We start from the raw sequence: 18,679 nt of genomic DNA, 5'->3' as shown, positions 1-18,679 counted from the left end.
TTTAGACTAATTAGCAATTTGTTTATTTTAAGAATTCCATTAATTCAGCAGCTACTTTTTAAATATGGCCAGCAGGGAAGAGGAGACTTTGCCTGAGTTTTGCAAGAAGGAAATATTCTTCTTTATCACTAGCCCACTCTGGCAGACATGTACCCAGATCCTCAGCAGATGGTTCAGGCAGAGAGATGGGTGAGGTTCTCTGATGCAGTACAAGTATGTAGTTTGTCTTTCAAAAAAACCCAGAATTAAGTGGAAGTCAATATGCTTCTATGTCCAACATCCATGGTTTATAAATACTGGCTCTTCTTTCAAAAGAAAAAAAAACAAATGGAATGCACGTGATACGTATTTAAGCGGGCCTAAGAAACTAGCTTTGCTGTTTCTAAAATGGCTGGTGGATTTTGTTAGTCCTAAAATATTATCTACCTTTACAGATCAGTTCTTGTCTTTACTATAAATTGCTGTGTACCTTCTTTGGAATCACTGTACATTAAGAGTCCCTTTAACCATCCTGCTCTACTCCCTTATTGCTAATATGAAGCCCTTTCTAAATAAAATTTGATACTATGCCAACATTATGTACCAAACGTCATTTTTGAACAAGGATGATGTCAAAATGTTGGGACGTTTTAAGAGATATTGACACTATTTGTGTGTTAAGACAAAGAGAAAATAGCACTAGAAAAAGAGCTCTTATACCTTGCAAAAGCATTTCTGTGTATATTTAAATAAGTTTCTTTACAGACCCTAGTTTGATATATATTGCAAATAGCTTATAAGTTATGATTTGCCTGAATAGCAATTTGTGTGGTCAGCCATCCATGATCTTTTTTAGTTCACAAACACAGCAGAAAACTTGACATTTTCTCCACTTTCATCCACTGTGCTTTGAAAAGTTTACATTGAATTCACTCTGTTAGACACACAAGAAAGGTTTCTTTACGGTTCTAATATGTTCTGCATCGATACGTTTTATCAGGCTTATACAATATGATGCAGCACAAAACCATGCAAAGCCACGCAACTTGTCTGATTAATTTGGTTGGAGACTGTTAAATTCAAAACCATTTTGCTATATTGAGGCAGATAAAAAATCCTGGGATGCAAGATGATTTGTTCTGCTTACAGGTGACTCGTAGCAATAGATAACAATATAATATTGTGGTTCATGTAATTATTCCAATATTACTTAGACAGTAAATATATATAACTATATATCAGTTGAGAACAAGCGAGGTGAAAATATTTTGTTTATATATATAATAGTGCAATACAGGAGAAAAATAACAGAAATGTATGTAAAAGCAGGTCTGTTGACTCCTCCACACCACAGTGTTTATACGGAATTGGTATATTTTACTTAATACAGTGATGTTTGCACATTTACATGCTTTCTAATAGCATATGGATAGAGATTTTTTATTTTCAGGCCAACTAGCATCAAAACGCTAGCATGCTGCACAAATGCAAGTGGAAGTATCTGGCATGATGAACAATTGTTTGTTTACCTCTCTCATGTTCCAAGGCTCTTAGAGGTTTGTTTGTTTACCATCAAACAGGATGAGCAGTTCCTATTTCTCTGAGCATCCGAACTTAATTTTCCTAAGTTGTAGGTGCTTATAACATCTACTCACTAACATAAGTCATTGCTTCTCAGTGGTTTTCTACATAAGTTAATTCACATACTTCATCTTTTAATAATAAGGAAGAATCTGTATTTAATGCACCTTCAATATAAATTTTTCTATATTTTTTAACTCTGTGTTTTCAGTTGAAAAGGCTAATATTAAATCAGCTTTCCCTAGGCAGAAGGTTAATTTCACAGTTCAGAGATGCTACATCCAGTCTAATCACTGGTTAATCTTGAAATAACTTGAGGCTTACAGACTTCTCTTTCTATCTGGATGCACTTAGCTGCTACCAAGCATCTTGCTGGCCCAACACATATCACACTGAGGCTGGTCTACGATCTGCTAGCAAAGTTTTTTCTTGATAGATTGAATGGCATCTTGAAGTTAAAATTCAAGTCTTTTGAGGAAACTAAGCCATGAAAAGGTGATCAAAAGTCTTCATCTGAAATTAAAGAAACTAAAGATATTAGAAAAAAATAAGGTCTTTAAAGAAAATAAAAGATACGCTGCATCTAATGCCTTCTTTCCTTGAAATTTTTTTGGTTTTTTTTAAGTCACTGAAATCTTAACATGTTCCATTTTTAAAAAAAATCCTTTTTAATTTTAATATTTCATCTGAGTAATTTTCTTTCCTCTCCTAACTTTGCTGAGCTTGTACTCTGTTCTCCCTAAAAAGTCCTTCTCATCCTTTTAAGTGTTTCTCTTCTCCTTTGATACCAAGATTTGATTTTTAAGATTGCTCTCCTGCAAGGCTACTCTGATCTAGTCATCAATGCTTGGATTAAGTCTTCAGCCTCTAAATTGCGGTATCTGAACACTGACAAGACTTGGCTACGTATTGCCTCTAAATCCTTTTTTTTTTTTTTTAGGCACAGAATGCTTATCATTAATAAGATTCCACTGAGTTAACCTGCCTGTTAAAGTTTAAGTTTCACTCTCCGACCTATAAAGAGATATAAAATGAAAACAAACCCAAATTCTCTTTTATGAAGACTAGAAGAAAGTGCTAGATAGATCTATATCAAATGCTGGCTGTAGTTTAAAAAGAAACATCAAAGGAGTTAAGCAATACTAAAACTATTGCTTTAGTTGTAGTACAGCATGAAAATCAGAGATTTAGAGTTACTTGTAAGTTCAACCTGTCGCATCATATCCTGTATTTCAGGAAATACTATTCATTGCATTTTAGACACATTAAGAACATACGTGGAAATGCTTTACAATCTAGTACACCATATTTTATTGTTAATAGAAGGGTTTTTTTTTGTTTTTGGTTTTTTTTTGTGTGTGGTTTTTTATATCTGACCAGTATTTCTAATGTATTAATGGAGGAATTTGAAAACATACCTTCCAGACAGGTACAGGTTTTGACACACTTCTTTATTTTGAAACAAGAAAAAAGTCATTAACTTAGATTTGTAAGATTGGGTTGCAGGCAACAACACAAATATAGCATCACTACCCGTATTATTTTACAAAATGTGAGAAGTTGTAACCATACGTTTTACTTGTTTGTAGATTACATGACCTCATTATTTAAGGTTATGGTAGCTAAACATTTCTATGTCCCTGTGAATTATTAACTACTCTTGTATTATTGATTATAGCTTTATTCTTCTCATTGGTAGAGTTTAAAAAGCTGTGTGAGTGCACAGAATTAGTTACAGGTGATATTTTTCTATATTGCTCAGACAGAGATATGTAATAAGTCTTATTCTGAAATTATTTGCATGGTAACTGGGAAAAATGTTATCAAAAGGTATACTATTAGAAGACCTATATATTGGTGTAGACGTTAACTTTATTCCATAGATTTATATGTACAATCTGGACATACTTAAGACTAAATGAACCTGATACGAGCACCATAATAACAAACATTCGTTGCATATAGATGGAACAAAATGTTGCAACTAGTACTGAGGTGTAATTGGTGCACTCTTTATTATCAATAGGTTATAGAATGTTAAAAATACCTCATAAATTGCAACAAAAGCAAAAAAAAAAAGTTATCTGATTTCTTCTTTTTGTTCAAATTTAAAAATCCTGTTATAGAAAAGGAACATTGCAAGTGTTTTGCATTTGGCCTATTCCCAATGCCATTTTTACTGGCATAAACTTATAAAGCAGCAAATATTTGAAGAATTGCAGTACATAAAACAAAGAGCATCTCTTTGAGCAACTTTTGTGTAAAATCAGAGTTTGAAATTTTGGGGACAGATTACTGCCTTGAGTAAATTCTCACAGGTTTTTCTTATGTCATTGAAGACAACTAGATCAGTATATACTTAACAGTGAACATCAGGTTATAAAGCAAATTGTTTATTGTGTTCGTTCTCATGTAGGTGATCTGGTGTTTAGTGAATATATGCAATTACGTACAAGTGTGCTACTGAGGAAAACTTCTTGAGTTACATACTTTAAAACTTTCATATTACATTGACTTCAGCATTTCTGAAGAAGCAACTTGTCAGTCAGAAAATAAAATAAACCTAAAACTTCAATTAGGCGAACGTGCTATGGTAGCAGTTATTACTTGAGTGGAAAATAATTGTTCAGTGTTTGCCAAGCAAACAACAGGATGTGTGTCAGACAGTGAAATCAAAATGAATAAACAGAAGAGCTGTCGACTTTAGTTGTAGTTTCAGAGTATTCAGTGATCCCTTTGGGAAATGAACTTAACGAACTTGATGCTTTTTTTTTTAATTTCAGTGTGTATTTTACTTGTTTCTTTTTTATGAATGAGTTTTTACTACTAATGCTCAACAGGGACATCTGGCTCTTTAGTTAAGACATTGTCATAATGTTTTACGTGTAGAAAGTAGAGCATTTAAGAAATATGCTGCTTAATAAGTTACTATGTAAATATACCATTAATTTTCAAATGGATTTTCATTCAATATTTTAGCTTGTGAAACAAGTAATATAACTAGAAAATATGGCTTAATAAATAATTGCTCAAATAAAACAAGAAATAACTTCATCAGCACTTAGACTTCATTACTTAGAAACTGTTGTAAAAGAATGGTTGTGCAAGTAAAATTACAAAAGGTAAAAAGTTTTCTGAACAATTATCAGGCTATATTTATAGGAAACTTGAGGCTGGAAATGGTTGTGTGTTTTCAGTAAAGTATTGCATTGACTTAATTTTTAGTTCAAAACAGTAAAATGATAAATTTCAGCCATTTCAAACTTTTGACTTGATAACTCTGAAACATTTTCATAAGTAATTTTTGATGCAGTGCTGCTTTGTTAGCTTGATGGCAGTAAGTCAACACATTTAACATGATTAAAGTACCTTTTTCACAATTTCTGATTACCGCCTTTGTTCTATAAATATTTACAAAATTTGAGTCTAACACACTGATAGCATAGTATATCATAGAATCATAGAATGTGTTGGGTTGGAAGGGACCTCTAAAGGTCATCGAGTCCAACCCCTCTGCAGTAAGCAGGGACATCTTCAACTAGATCAGGTTGCTCAGAGCCTCCTCAAGCCTGGCCTTGAATGTGGCTGATGGAAAAAGTATTTTCTTAGACTCTTATGGAAGGGATTCAGGATTTTGTAGGAGAAGAAAGCAGAGCTAGAATTAAACATAGGTAAGCCCAATACTCTGATCTGAACTAGAAATAAGTGGGTCAGCCTAAGAGGTTGTGCTGGTGGCTTTAAGATAAAACAGCATCCTTTAGATAGATGTAAAAGTTGTCCCAGTTCCTGGTAACAACCAGTTAACTTGTCCTGTATTAAATGTGATACTTCTCTCGGGAACTAATTGATTCAGAGTTTTAGCCTGGCCATTCTGCCTCTGGTTTTCGAGCCCTACTGCTGTCCTATAGTTAGCACTGTATCAGGTTGCTCTGTTTGGCCACCTTATAGTCAGCTTGTAATGGAGTTATCATGTGCCATCCAAAGGCCTCAAGTATCGTTGTGCTTGTTACAGGCACTTTTACTGTGCCTATTCTCCTTTTTTTCTGCCACTTACTTACATTTGGTGGATTCCTAATCATCAGCCTTGCAAGCATTTGCCTATTACTTCATAAACTGTCAAATTTCTACTTAAGCTAGCTGTGACCCATTTCATATATGCAGTATGTTCACACATACCCACTGGTTGACATAATTTCAGTTCTTGGTATTAGTGTTGAGAATTAATACTATATTAATATGTATAAGGTTTATACAACAGTTATTGTTTTAATGGGAATATGAAAGAAATGTCCACCGCTGTGAGGTTTTGAATTACCTATGAGTTGTTTCATATCATGTGCACGTGATGTGATACTGGTCAGTCATAGGATCATAGTATGGTTTGGGTTGCAAGGTACCCCTGGGCTAATTCTTGTCTTAATTTTCTCTCCTGCTCTCTGCCCTCCATTCATAGAATCATAGAATCATTTAGGTTGGAAAAGACCCTTGGGATCATCAAGTCCAACCATCAACCCCACTCTTTCCTGTTCCTCTGTCATTAGAAATAATAACTAAGGGACTTACATAACCAGTGTGTCTCATGCAGACTTTCTAACAAATAATAGAAATACAAATTTAGTCTTCAAGATGTGAAAGATAGGTGTTTTTGCATAACAGGAAATATAAAATCTCTTACTCCATCAACAACTTGGTCAGGTTTCATCTTCTGGATGTAGGTGTGGGAATAACTTGTTCTGATGGTTCAAAAAAGAGATTCAGAAGCTTTATCAGCTGATTCTTTTCTAAACATGGAATTTTACATCCATTTTTGTGTGGTGTTGCCTCAGTAGAAGGAATCTTTTCCTCTTATCTCCTAACATATTTTTACGTTATTTTTAAACACATTTTTACAGAAAAATAGTACAGTGGTATTTAAAAGAAAATCCAAAACGAGAAATAACTAGGTAACAGTGTTATGGGAAAAGATTCATGGGTGAGAGGGAAGAACTAAGGGGATCGTAGTGAAAAACTTGTTGACTGTGAATCAGCTGTGTCATATTGGTTTTTTGGAAGGTAAATGTTATTTTGAAAAATGTCAATATATGTTATGTGTTGCTGATGCAGTTATAGAGCTGATGTATTTTAAAAAATCCTTAGTTCTAAACAATTCTGAATTGGAATATTGGAATACTTTAGGCAACACATATTAAAAAAAACCCCTAAAAATAGAAAGAGAAGACTGGAAGATAACTGAAGCAAGGGAAGATGTCTTTGTTTTGCTTTAAAGACAAAATGTTTTCTATGTTCACTGTGATGCAAGCAAGTCAGGAAAAATAAGAAAAAACCCAAACCTATTTGTAGTTGAGGGGACTTTGGCAAAGTTTCCTTCAGGATGAAACTGAGGACAGTTAAGCACTGCTTCAGGGCTTACAAGGTTCTGGAACACCCTCTTCATGTCACGGAATAATTTAGGCTGGCAGTGGCCTCTACAGCTACATAGTTCAATCAGTTGCTTAAAGCAGATCTGCCTTCAAAATTACATCAGATTCTACAGGGTCTTGCTCAGTTGAATTATGAGCAACTCGCAAGATATAGGTAAAGTGACAGAGACTGCAGGGACTCTTTGGACAATGTGTTGCAGCATTTACTCACCGTCATTGTGAAAAAAACGTGAAAAATACTAGTTTGAAAACAGGTTATATCGGAATATTTCTGCAGCAGGAAAAGCATAGCTGATTTTACCTTGGTGCAGGAAGGAGGATGAACTAGATCGTCTCTTTTTGGATCTGTATGTCTATGATTTTTGTGGTAAATAATTCCATAAATAACATATTTTTCTCTTTTCATTGCAGCAGCAAAAGAATCAGGAAAGCTCAAGAAATAAAGGTAAGTGCTAATTATTTTCAAAATGTAGAGATTCTTGTAATTATCACAAATCTAACATCTATTGTTGGTAAAAAATTATCCAGACAAATTGTTCGCTGAGTGTTTTGGTATTTGAAATGACAAAAAGATATCTGGGAAAGGAGGATGCAATGTAGAAAGTAAATGCGTAAGCTACTATATTTGGAACTATGCTTGAGGTGAACAAGGCTGACTGCTCTACTCTGGACGGGATGGGCTGCACAGCTTCTCACTAAATTTGCATCCTCAGCTGTGTATGCTTATTATACTTCAATGAAACTCCAGTAGTGTCACTTTAGCTTCTCCATTTCCGTTCAGCAAATCTGTAATTGGATGTGATTCCAATTTATGCAGAAATTAATCAAGTCCTTAGTGGGCTGCCTTGCAAAACTATTGTCATCTGTAGTTTTTGCATATAATTTTTTTTTTATACTTCCACTGCACCTTCCTCTGTGCCAGTGGCTAGGTACTACATGAAATAGAATATCCAAGTTAAAGAAACAGCCTTGTATCAAGAACATTAAAGAGTTCAGAAACCCAAATTGTGGATTTCATGCTTCTTTCTAATACAAATTCTGATAAGAGACAGAGCACCCAAATCTCTTGGTTAAAAATCTGCTAAGCAAGTAATGAAAGGCAAAATTGCCAATAGAGGCAAAGATTGTTCTCTTCATATTTTAGTTGCTTATGAAGGAAGGCTATGAGGTGCTTTAAAAGGGAAACCAAAAGGAAAGTAGAAGAAGAAAGAACACCAGTTAAAGGTTATAAAGAGAGGAGGGAATTAAGTGACAAACTAACCTGTATCTTTTTATTGCCTGAGGAAGCAATGCTTAATCACATCACCTGAGTTATCTGTTCTTAATTCAGTTATTTATGTATCACAGTACTCATTAATCTCAATTTCCTTGCTTTCCCTCACTCTAAGGCTATACACAGGCATCTAAAGACAAACCAAATCTAATGGTTGTTTGGAGTTGTGGCAGGACAATGACATCATGATGATATGATTAACATCATCTGAAAGACCTATAGTCCTTTGTTTGAAGCATTTGCATGGTAAAATAAATAAAAAAAATGTCAGTTTCACCAGTTTGTGATTTATAATTTTATTTTCTGAGGTAGTACAATATAAAGTTGAATCATCTGTCGATGTAGTTAGTGAGTGTATCTGTGATGTATTCTTCAAAGACCTTTCCTGTCTTACGACTTAATACAATACAAGTATTCCTTGTATTCACAAGGCTATTCCTTGTGAATTTTTATGATTTATTTCAGTTATATTTGGCTGATTGACACTCCCCCTCCCACCTCCTACCCCACCCTGTTGCCATGTGTGTGGTCGCTACGCTATGCGTGTGAGGAATGAGTGAAAGTAGGAACAAAATAATGAGCTAGTTGGGAGTGCCCATCATATTCATTAGCTGTTAGTTTAGTTAATCAACCACAGAAACAATTTTCCAAGGCTTGTAAAATATTGTCCACAACTACAGCCGAAGGAAAGCATTAAACCCTACTTGAAGTGAGATATCCATTACCTCCAAACAGGCAGTGAAATTGGTGCTCAGCTGCACAAAATTTGTTGTGATTATATCTGTAACATCTCTTGAGGAAACTTTTAATCTGCTAAACTTCCTGCATGCTGTGCTTGTCTCTGCCTAAACTGACAATTCAACTTGGAGGGTTTCAGTGGTCTGAAAGACTACTCATGCACAGAGTAGGCTTCGGAATATATATATGCACACACACACATATACAGATACGCTTACCTGCTTAATGCTTTTTTGTGGTTTGTTTTGGGGTCGGGGGTTTTTTTGGCCTTCTCTTTTCATATTTTTTAAATTTCTTATTTGTTTTCGTGTGCTCTTTTTCCATGTTATTGCAAAGTTTCAGAAAGATATTTTTATTTCACTTGTAATTTATAAGATATATATAAGATGTTAAAAGTGTTTCTGTGTGAAGTAGTGGTTGGTTTGGATGAAACAAATCTAAATTAATGTTTTGGCATAAATGTTCCTGCATTGTCAATGAGCAACCACATGCAGCATCCAAGTGTACTGGGCTCTGTGCGTGTTCTTTTGAGATAGGTAAATTAACCCCGGGTTCTCAGGACAGGGTTCTAACAGCATTCCTTACACTTTCGCACATGACAGCTACTGTATACGGTAAAAGAATAAAAACATTTTCTGTGGTTTCTTAAATGTTCTGAAACTTTCAGAACCAATGTTGTCTTCCAAATCCAGAGGACAATTACAGCTTACATTAAACATCCCTACTAAATGAAACTCTGGAATCTCTGGTGTGCCTCATAATTTCCATTGATATCAGTATTTTGGTATCTAATTTTTATTACGAATTTCTTTAAGATTTTATTTTTATAAGAGGAAGAGATTGCAGCAGAATGAAAGTCAAATGCCCTTTGACTTCAGCAGGATCAAGACAGTTACAAGCACCATTCTGTATCTTTTATTATATTATAAATGCCTAGTAATTTTTCATTTTAATTCATTTTTGCTTTAAAATAAATCTGATTCCTATTAATATTTTATTAATGATGTTGCTATTGTTTTGTAGTGTTTGTTTTTTCTCCTGACATTTTTCTGACCCACTTGTCCTTCCCATCTGTTACTTCTACTGTCAGCCGCTAAGTCAATCACACCAAAATAGAAGCCAATACTCAAACATGCCCTGTTCTGACACTAATCCCATCTCTCTCTGATCTGTGATATTCTTTTTCTTGCTTCATTTAATGGATAAGAGCTCTTTGTGTGCACTGTTTGAGAAAAAAGCAACATTGCTTTTATGTAAAATACGTTAACATTTCACAATTTTAGCGTACGCTGGCAAACTTCCTTACAATTCTGAGAATTTTTTGTGCATGAAAATGATTATCACCACTGCAGAATACAAATAAAATTAGTTTCATAACGCATCTTTAATATGAAAGAAATAATAAGGCAAACAATCACCAATTAAAACCTTGCTAAATTTTACTTTCTGGTTTGGAGTCACAATTTGACCTTCCTTACCTCTTTTTCATTGTTAACTCCTTCAGACAAATGCACATTTTATTCCAAACCTATGGTGGATGATAAAATAGGTATTTTTGCAATGAATTGGAAATACATTTGCCAATATCAGAAATGGTGTTGTATTTTAGCAATGTGCAGAATTTTCTTGCCAGTTTATGCTAATTTTGGAGACTTTCAGGTGCTTTATTAAAGTACGTTATAAACTTTAAAGTGGAATTGTTTCTGACAACATTATTCTGGAAGACTTTTATTTCTGAAGAACCATAAGGTTGACTAGTGACATGTATCAACCTTTTGCCAAACTTCAAAGTCATCTCAATTACTTTGCTCAGACAAAGCATGGGCACCCTGGAAATAAGGAGTCACAAAATATTTCAGTTAACTGGTAATATTTCAGAGATCAATTCCTAAACTCAGTCGAAGATATTTTGATTTATGGTACAATAATTCTCTTTTTTTAGGAGTGAAAAATTAATTTCAATATAGAAAAGCAGTATTTAATATGTTTCTAAAAAAAAAACAACCGCAAAACCAGAGAAAATCAACCAGAAGTAAAAAGCTAAAAAACAGTTTTGAAGTTAGGCTGAGAGTAAGGTGGTCGTTTTGCTGACATTGAGCAATGAGATGATATTGTACACAACTTGTGTAACTTTGGCTATTTGTTGTAGCAACTTAAAGAACAGTTACTGAAAGATATAAAAATTCCTCCAGCTAAGATTTGGAAAACATACTTTTCATAGCATTTGCTAGCTACTATTGATCTAAGCTTTGAACAACATTAACACCCAAAACTAAACAGGATAATATTGACAGACGGTATTTTAATTACAACCTGAGTTTCTAATTGTATTCAACCCTTCTCATTTTATGCTTACCTTAATAATCTGAATGTCAAATCATTGTTGACTCACAGATCAGTTTCAAAAATACAATTCCGTATTATTATGAACATATTGCCGGACTCTTCTGATACCATTAACAAACATCTGTTCCTTTTATGATCTTTAGCTACCAAACATAAAGCCATATGGGCAACACTTGCATATCCTACTTGTTTTTCACTCCTTAAGCAGTTAGCATACCTCCACAACAGTTGTGGCATTGTCTGGGATTTCCGACTGGAGTTGTAGTCGTCTTCTGTACAATGGTGAATGTAATGCAAGAAGGAGTGAGAAAAGATTAAGATTGTTCAAATTGAAAGTACTTAAAGGACAAAAACAGTAAGGCCTTAACTAAAGCAATAACTTTTAAAAGTGACAACTTAGCTTGAGATACTCTCAAATGCCAGCGGGTGAGCAAACTGTTATGCCTATCCTGCCATATGGCTGGCTGCTAGTATTTTTGATAATGACCAAAGCTGTGCATGTTCTGATGCAGAATACATGGCATCATTTTCTTATGTCATGTTAAACCAGTTAACTATAGCAAAAAAATGCACTTCATTACTTTCTGTAACATATCCAGTCACTCATTATGTCTCATCGATCAAATTATTCTAAATTCATATTTCAACAGTTGTATTACATAAGTATGGTTAGAATCTGAACTGCAATCCTCCTGAACTGAATTGAATAATATTTTAGTTTGTTACACTATAGTAATCCTTCTCTGGTAGAGCAGTGAATATCATAAAAAATGTAGTATTTTAGAGAATATATGTAACAGCAGGCAGGTTAGTAAATGTTTGTCTGAGAGTGTTGTTTTTATTGGAATGCAAGTGCTAAATAATCTGACCTACAGTGTTATTTCTTCTTAAGTTTTTTTCTTTGTCATTATGATCCAACTTACCTGAATGAATAAACTTTTAAGAGGTAGTATAAGAATTATTTGAATTGTGTGCCAAATACTGTCCTCTTTACCCCATCCCATTCTCCTCCAAACCTAGTCAACTGAAACTCAAATCTCTTCTGTCACTTAAGAATCGCCGTAAGAAATGCAGCTCTGTCTTCCATCCAAACAATTCTCCATTCCTTTTAATTTCCATGCTCTTACAAGACACCCGCAGATACAGTGTTACTAACTGAATGTTGTAGGGTTTTATTTATTTACTATTATCTTGGAATGGCTTTAGTGTGATTAACGTTTGTAAAAATGCCATTTTTTTTCCTAGATGCTGAGTAAATTCAAAGTCAAGATTATGAAACGCATTGAAAAGAAACAAAATTCTTTATCTGTGAAAATAGTTTTAATATAATAGTTATTCTTACAATCTTTTTGAATAGACCCAAAGCTCACTGTGAGAAACTGAAGTGTGTGGGTCAGAGGGTGAGATATCAGTTCTAGGTAATATCTTTGATAACAGCGCAATTACCCAGGCTTTGAAAGTATACGTTAAAGAGAAAGGTCTGTGCTGTACTATACAGCTTCGTGAAAAGGTTTTCTTATTTATTTTAAAGAAAGCATTAATTGATGAAGCTGAATTCCAGTTTCTGTCCGTTGACACAGCACAGTATTTTTACAGTAACCCAGTCAGCCTTGCTATGCCGTGGAGATAAACAGAGCAAACTGCAAGAACATGTTTGACTCGCCAGTTGTTGTCTTGAGGTAAATGTTCTTTATGCTAGTCAAGAAAGTAAGTAAAAGTACTCAAGTAACAACAAGTGGATACAGCACAGTTCAAATATAACAGAATTGCAGCACTTACCATGTTTTAAAACAGAGACATACATTCCATACCAGTGAAAAATCGTCAGCAGTTTTAGTATGGTGGTGTCAGGGGATGAACAGCATCACGTAGAATTTCTTGAGTGTCATGTTACAAATGATGTCCGTATCTCAGCGTAGGAGTTATGTGAGGGGGTCACACATACCTTGATGACCACTACAGAGATACCAACTAATATATATTACATATATATTACCATATACATATGTATTATATTTTTAGTGATAATGGAGAAGTGAAGACAGAAATGTTCTCCAACTGTGTTTTATTGCATTCATAATAGAATGAAATTCATGTGAGATGTATCTGAACTTGTTAGCAGCTTTAGGAATTATACGCACAAAGAATTTCTTTCTTCTTTTGGTTTTCTTTATGGCAGAGAAAGGGACATCTGACTTCATTATTCTTCTCATATGTAACATTCTTGCCATTCAGAAACTTGGAGGGGGAAAAAAATGCCTTCTGTCATAATTCCATCCAAGAACTCTTCTTCTGCAAAATAATGTATCTATGCTAAGAAGCGATAGAATGGTTATTTCTGTATGTAGTAGCATTGTAGAGCTAACGCAAGAGAGTGGTATCCCTACCTAGGTTTTTTTTTTTTTTAAAATTAATCCACATCCTTCTAAAATTTAGGTTACATTCTGTTAAGTTGTGAAATCTGTTTCAAAGTAGACGTTTTGAACTTGACTAAAGAGAATATGTTCAGTGGTATTCAAGAAGTTTCTCTCTTTAGTGCACAAACATTTCATTTGAACAGATACAGCAGAGAAGAGATTCAACACTGGCGTGGGAGGGAAGTCCTGAATACTTACTGGAATACATATTCATTCCTGTTAAGACTCTGCTAGCTTTAAAGAAGTCACTCAAAGGATGAATGTAGCAGTTTTGCTTATTTGAATTTAAACGTATTAGTAGTCTGAATTTTAATGATGTGTGACCCACAAATGATTTTGAATAGTAGTGCAGTTTGACTAGCACTCTGATTTTTTTTTTTTTTTTAAATAAATTATGTTTAAAAGCTTCCATGTAAAAGTAGCTACTGTTTAACACTATTGAAAATGTTTTGGAGAGTTTCTTGCATTGTTTCTGGTGTAGGCTGAGAAGAGTTAATGAACCTGACTTACTTTAAGTTAGTCTATTCTTTTATTATTAATAATATAGAATTTTATAAGTTAAAAATTCATGTTAAAAGCTTTGTAATTTCATATATTAAGTTTCCCCTCTATGCTTAAGACAAGAAATATGTGTATTTTCAATAATATTAAGCTTTGGTTTACTTCTTTCTTTCCTCTTAAAAGAGGTATGCAAACCACAGATGGCTTTATGAAGTAATTTGAATTAGCTCTTGAGCACTGAAGACTTGCACTAAATTCATACAGAGAATGCAATGCAGTGAGAAAGTATACTTGGATCCTTTAATATACATAATATAAACATTACTGCAGTGTCTCTAGGCTATGCGTGTCATGTTTCTCACTTGTAGTGAATATTCATTTGATTACGTTAGCAATAGAAATCTAAGAATGTGAAATGTGAATGTAAAATCACATTCCCTGTGAAACTTGGAGCTCTCATGGCTTTGGTGCGTTTAGGTACACTGGTTTAAAATGTTCCCCACCTCTTCTGCATACCCTGCCCCTTTTCAGAACCTTACCATTCTCATAATGGGGAGCAAAATATGATTTGTATCTGTACTATAGTTGTCTTAGATAAGTTTGGTGTACAATAGCCATTGGGAGCAGGTTATTTCACAGTACTTGTGATGTAGAAGGCAATTGTTATGATTAAAAATAATCAAATCAGAATAATAGAAACAGCAGCTTGTGTTTTATGTTGCAGACTGTTGAAGCAAGAGAGTCTTTATATCTTAACACCTTGAAGTTTTCCTTTTAGAACAGATTTTAAAAAAGAATAGTGTATGTTAGAAACTATTATAATGCTGTTACACTAGAAACTTACATTTTATTTGTAAATAAGTACACAATGTAATAGCAAAAGAATCAATGTAGAATTTTGGGGAAAGCAACTTTACCAGACAGACATGGGCCTGTTGGATCACAAAAATGATCAGAGGGCTGGAGCACCTCTCCTATGAGAACAGGCTGAGAGAACTGGGGTTGTTTCAGCCTGGAGAAGAGAAAGTTCTGGGGAGACCTTATTGTGTCCTTTCAGCGTTTAAAGGAGTCTTATAAGAAAGATGGGGGGAAACTTCTTAGCAGGGCCTGTTGTGATAGGACAAGGTGTAATGGTTTTAAACTAAAAGGGGGTAGATTTAGACAAGGTATAAGGAAGAAATCTTTTACAACGAGGGTGGTGAAACACTGGAACAGGTTGCCTAGTTGCCCCATCCCTAGAAACATTCAAGGTCAGGTTAGATGGGGCTTTGAGAAACCCAATCTAGTTGAAGATGTCCCTGATCCTTGCAGGGGGGTTGGACTAGATCACCTTTAAAGCTCCCTTCCAACCTAAACTATTCTACGATTCTGGGAACTTTCCTTATTTGTTTTTATTCTTCTATAGCATAACCCTTGCTTTATCAGTAGATATCAGCATAATCTCAAAGTAAGCTTCTAAAACAGCCTGCTGTGATACCTTGTTACTGAACAAAAAGGAGGCTGTGATATTATATCACTGAAAAAGGTATATAGACTGATCTTTTTAAAAATCCACAGGGATCTTTACAGGCTCTACAAGCATTTTTTTTTTTAGATATGAACTTAAAAAAACAATACAGACAATAGTTCAACTAGCCTGTTCATAAAGGAGTATTGAAAGGAGATGAGTGTTGTCTAGAAAGAAAAAGTGAAGTCCAGGAGGAGAACATAACATTCAGAAGCAACAGATCACAGGTACTGGTAGTTCATAAATAAATTCTATTTAACTTATATTGTTTTAAAATAAATACCTGGAAATAGATGTCTTTTTAATCATGTACTGTGTTTTTTATTGTGCATTTATAACATTAAAGTTTAATAGCTATCAACATAACTTGCAGATAGGTTTTCTGTGCTGTTTATAGGCTATAAAACATTTCTTCTAAGAACAAACCGGGGGGGGAGACACATTTGTATTACATGGGACAAATTTCCTTACTCATGCCATCTAAAAGAGAATTATTTTTTGCGCTTATTGTGAATTATTTAGAATGCTATTGATTATATATTGGGAACATATTTTCTCATATCAGCTATCTCTTGCAAGCAATTTAAAGGACAATCAGAACTTATATAACCTTGAAAGACGAGTCTGGTGAACATGATTTCCACCCCCACCCTCACGCCCAATTATTGCAGCAGTGTATATCACCCAGATGGCAGTTGAAACAATTACAGTATTCATTTTTTGCCTTACTCCTTGCATAGCAAGGGTTGTTGCATTTCATTATCCATTAAGGTCATGTTCTAGTTTACTCCAAGCACACTCTTTTGCCACTGCTTCAGACACTAGAACACGATTAACAGTGTCAGATCCTGTTAACGTTTACATCATAACTGGAAGCAGATATTGAAGTGAAGCACAAATTAAAGACTGCTAAAATGCCTGCCACTAACAATTATGGTGGGGCAGTACTAAATTTCTCATTTGTTTCCAAAGGTCAGATTAATAAAGCTGCATGGCACATTATCATAAAGGGTGGACCCAGCTGTCTGTTTTGATTATGCTTAAAAGTCTGGTGTTTCTAAGGAGACTTTGCAAGGAATGAATGCATCCATTTTAACTAGCAGTTTAAATATGGGTAATTATCAGACCCTTTTCTGAAAAGATACAAACCAGAGGTTGCTGTCGATCAAATGTCTGCTTTACAATTTACAAATATAAAAAGTAGGTTTCTTTTATAAATTCCTTTCAGTTTTAAATCCTTAAATTTTAAATAGCTCCCCAAATACCTGAAAAGCTATTTCCTTAGACAAACCCGCTGTAAAGTAAACTGCATCAAATATTAAAAACAGACCTATCCGTATGTATTCCAACACGACTGTGGAGTGGATAGGTAGTTTATAGCTTAAACTTTAATCGTCTAAAGTAAAACCAAAAACTATATTTACATTGGGGCTATTCAAGTTATTAGTATAAAAAGATATAACACTTCTTTGATTATGCAGTTGCATACATCTTTAGTAAATGAATGCAACTTTCTACCCTTTCTTCCTAATAATAAAAGTTCTGGGCATTTTTGAAAATAGCTTTTTAAAGTTTTGTTAAAATGTAAAAATGAATTAGATGCTGTAAAAAAAAAAAAAAAGAAAAGAAAAAAGTTGTGTGGTTTATTTGTTTCTTTAAATCCACATAAATTAACAAAAATCACAGCATCCTGTGACGAAAAAGGAAACTACTGAATTGGCAAGAAGTTGTCGGTAGAGTTACTAAGATCTGCATATATTGCTGAAGGAATTGAATGATTTTCAGGTTTATATTGAAAACGAGCTTAAATATGATGGTACGAATTTCAAGGAACTGGAATAACCTTTTTGCTAAAATCAAGGTTATAATTTTGAAACAACAAAGGAAAAAGGAAAAAGGAAAAAAAAAACAAACACCCAAGACTTAATCAACTGTATGATGACTTGAGTAACCAACATGTCATAAGGAAACATATGTCTTCATAACACATAAAGGAAGGGTTTCCTAGCAGAGATAGAGAAATAATAAAAAGTGTTATATATGATGCAACGTAAACCTCATCTGACATACTCTGTCTGTCTGAATGTTCATGTTTCAGATTGAATTGAATTTAATCTTGAACAGGTACAGAGAAGGGCTACTGCAGTGATCAGACTGTATTTTATAAGTGAAAACTGAAGAACTCAATTTCTTTTGCCTAGCAGAATGGAAGACTATAAAGCATTTTGGTTAAAATACTTGAAAAGAGTATGGAACTCCTGAGATTAAATATTAGCTATATTATCATTATTTTAGACAAGAGGCAGTTCTCCTTGCATGCAGCAAGACAGACTGCAGATTATTCCTCTTTGCATGAATTAGTATGATAGCACCAGATTTAAAACTACCATGTGTGATTGTGTGCAAATGATAAAGTAAAAGTGGAATGAAACCTGTTTCAGGAGGAATTTTTGGAACTTAGGAGGAAATTTGGTCCTTTATATGAACTCAAACAAATTTTTCTACTGGCAAAGTGATTCATTAATGAAAAAAAAACCCTCAGGAAATTCCCCAAAGGAGATGGTAGAAAGACCCACAGCCTCTCCTTTAAATTGAAGCAAGACTGGAGGACTAACCTAAGGTAATATATTTACAGGTGAGGTAATATGCTTCATTTGGGATATGATAAAACCTCTGTTTTGTGTCCTTCTGTTTCCTATATAAAGATAACTATTTGTGCAGCCATGGCCTGGATCATTTTCTCTAAAGCCTTCTTTTTCAGTGTTCTTTCCCAGCTGTGCCCCATTTTGTGTAAGCTAAGTCTCCATTTTTCATACCAGCCATTCATATCTTTGATGATTTGAGATGGCAGAAAGTAATCCATGTTGCTGGGAGACAACGTGCAAGGCTTTAGAACGCAGCCTCCCTTGAATAACCA

At 34.3% G+C, this 18,679-nt stretch overlaps 1 protein-coding gene across 4 annotated transcripts in view; it reads left to right on the top strand.

The window, feature by feature from the left end:
- Positions 1-18,679, top strand: part of FSTL5 (follistatin like 5) — a 422,258-nt gene that overhangs the window by 144,769 nt on the left and 258,810 nt on the right. For all 4 annotated transcript variants that reach the window (XM_074589804.1, XM_074589802.1, XM_074589803.1 and 1 more), the window contains exon 3: positions 7,392-7,425. In XM_074589804.1, the coding sequence (XP_074445905.1) occupies positions 7,392-7,425 (34 nt within the window). The remainder of the gene's footprint in view (positions 1-7,391; positions 7,426-18,679) is intronic.

Source organism: Larus michahellis, chromosome 5, assembly GCF_964199755.1.
Source record: "Larus michahellis chromosome 5, bLarMic1.1, whole genome shotgun sequence".
Classification (NCBI taxonomy): domain Eukaryota; kingdom Metazoa; phylum Chordata; class Aves; order Charadriiformes; family Laridae; genus Larus; species Larus michahellis.
The sequence above is the reverse complement of the archived record's forward strand: the minus strand, read 5'-3'. Positions and strand labels throughout refer to the sequence as shown.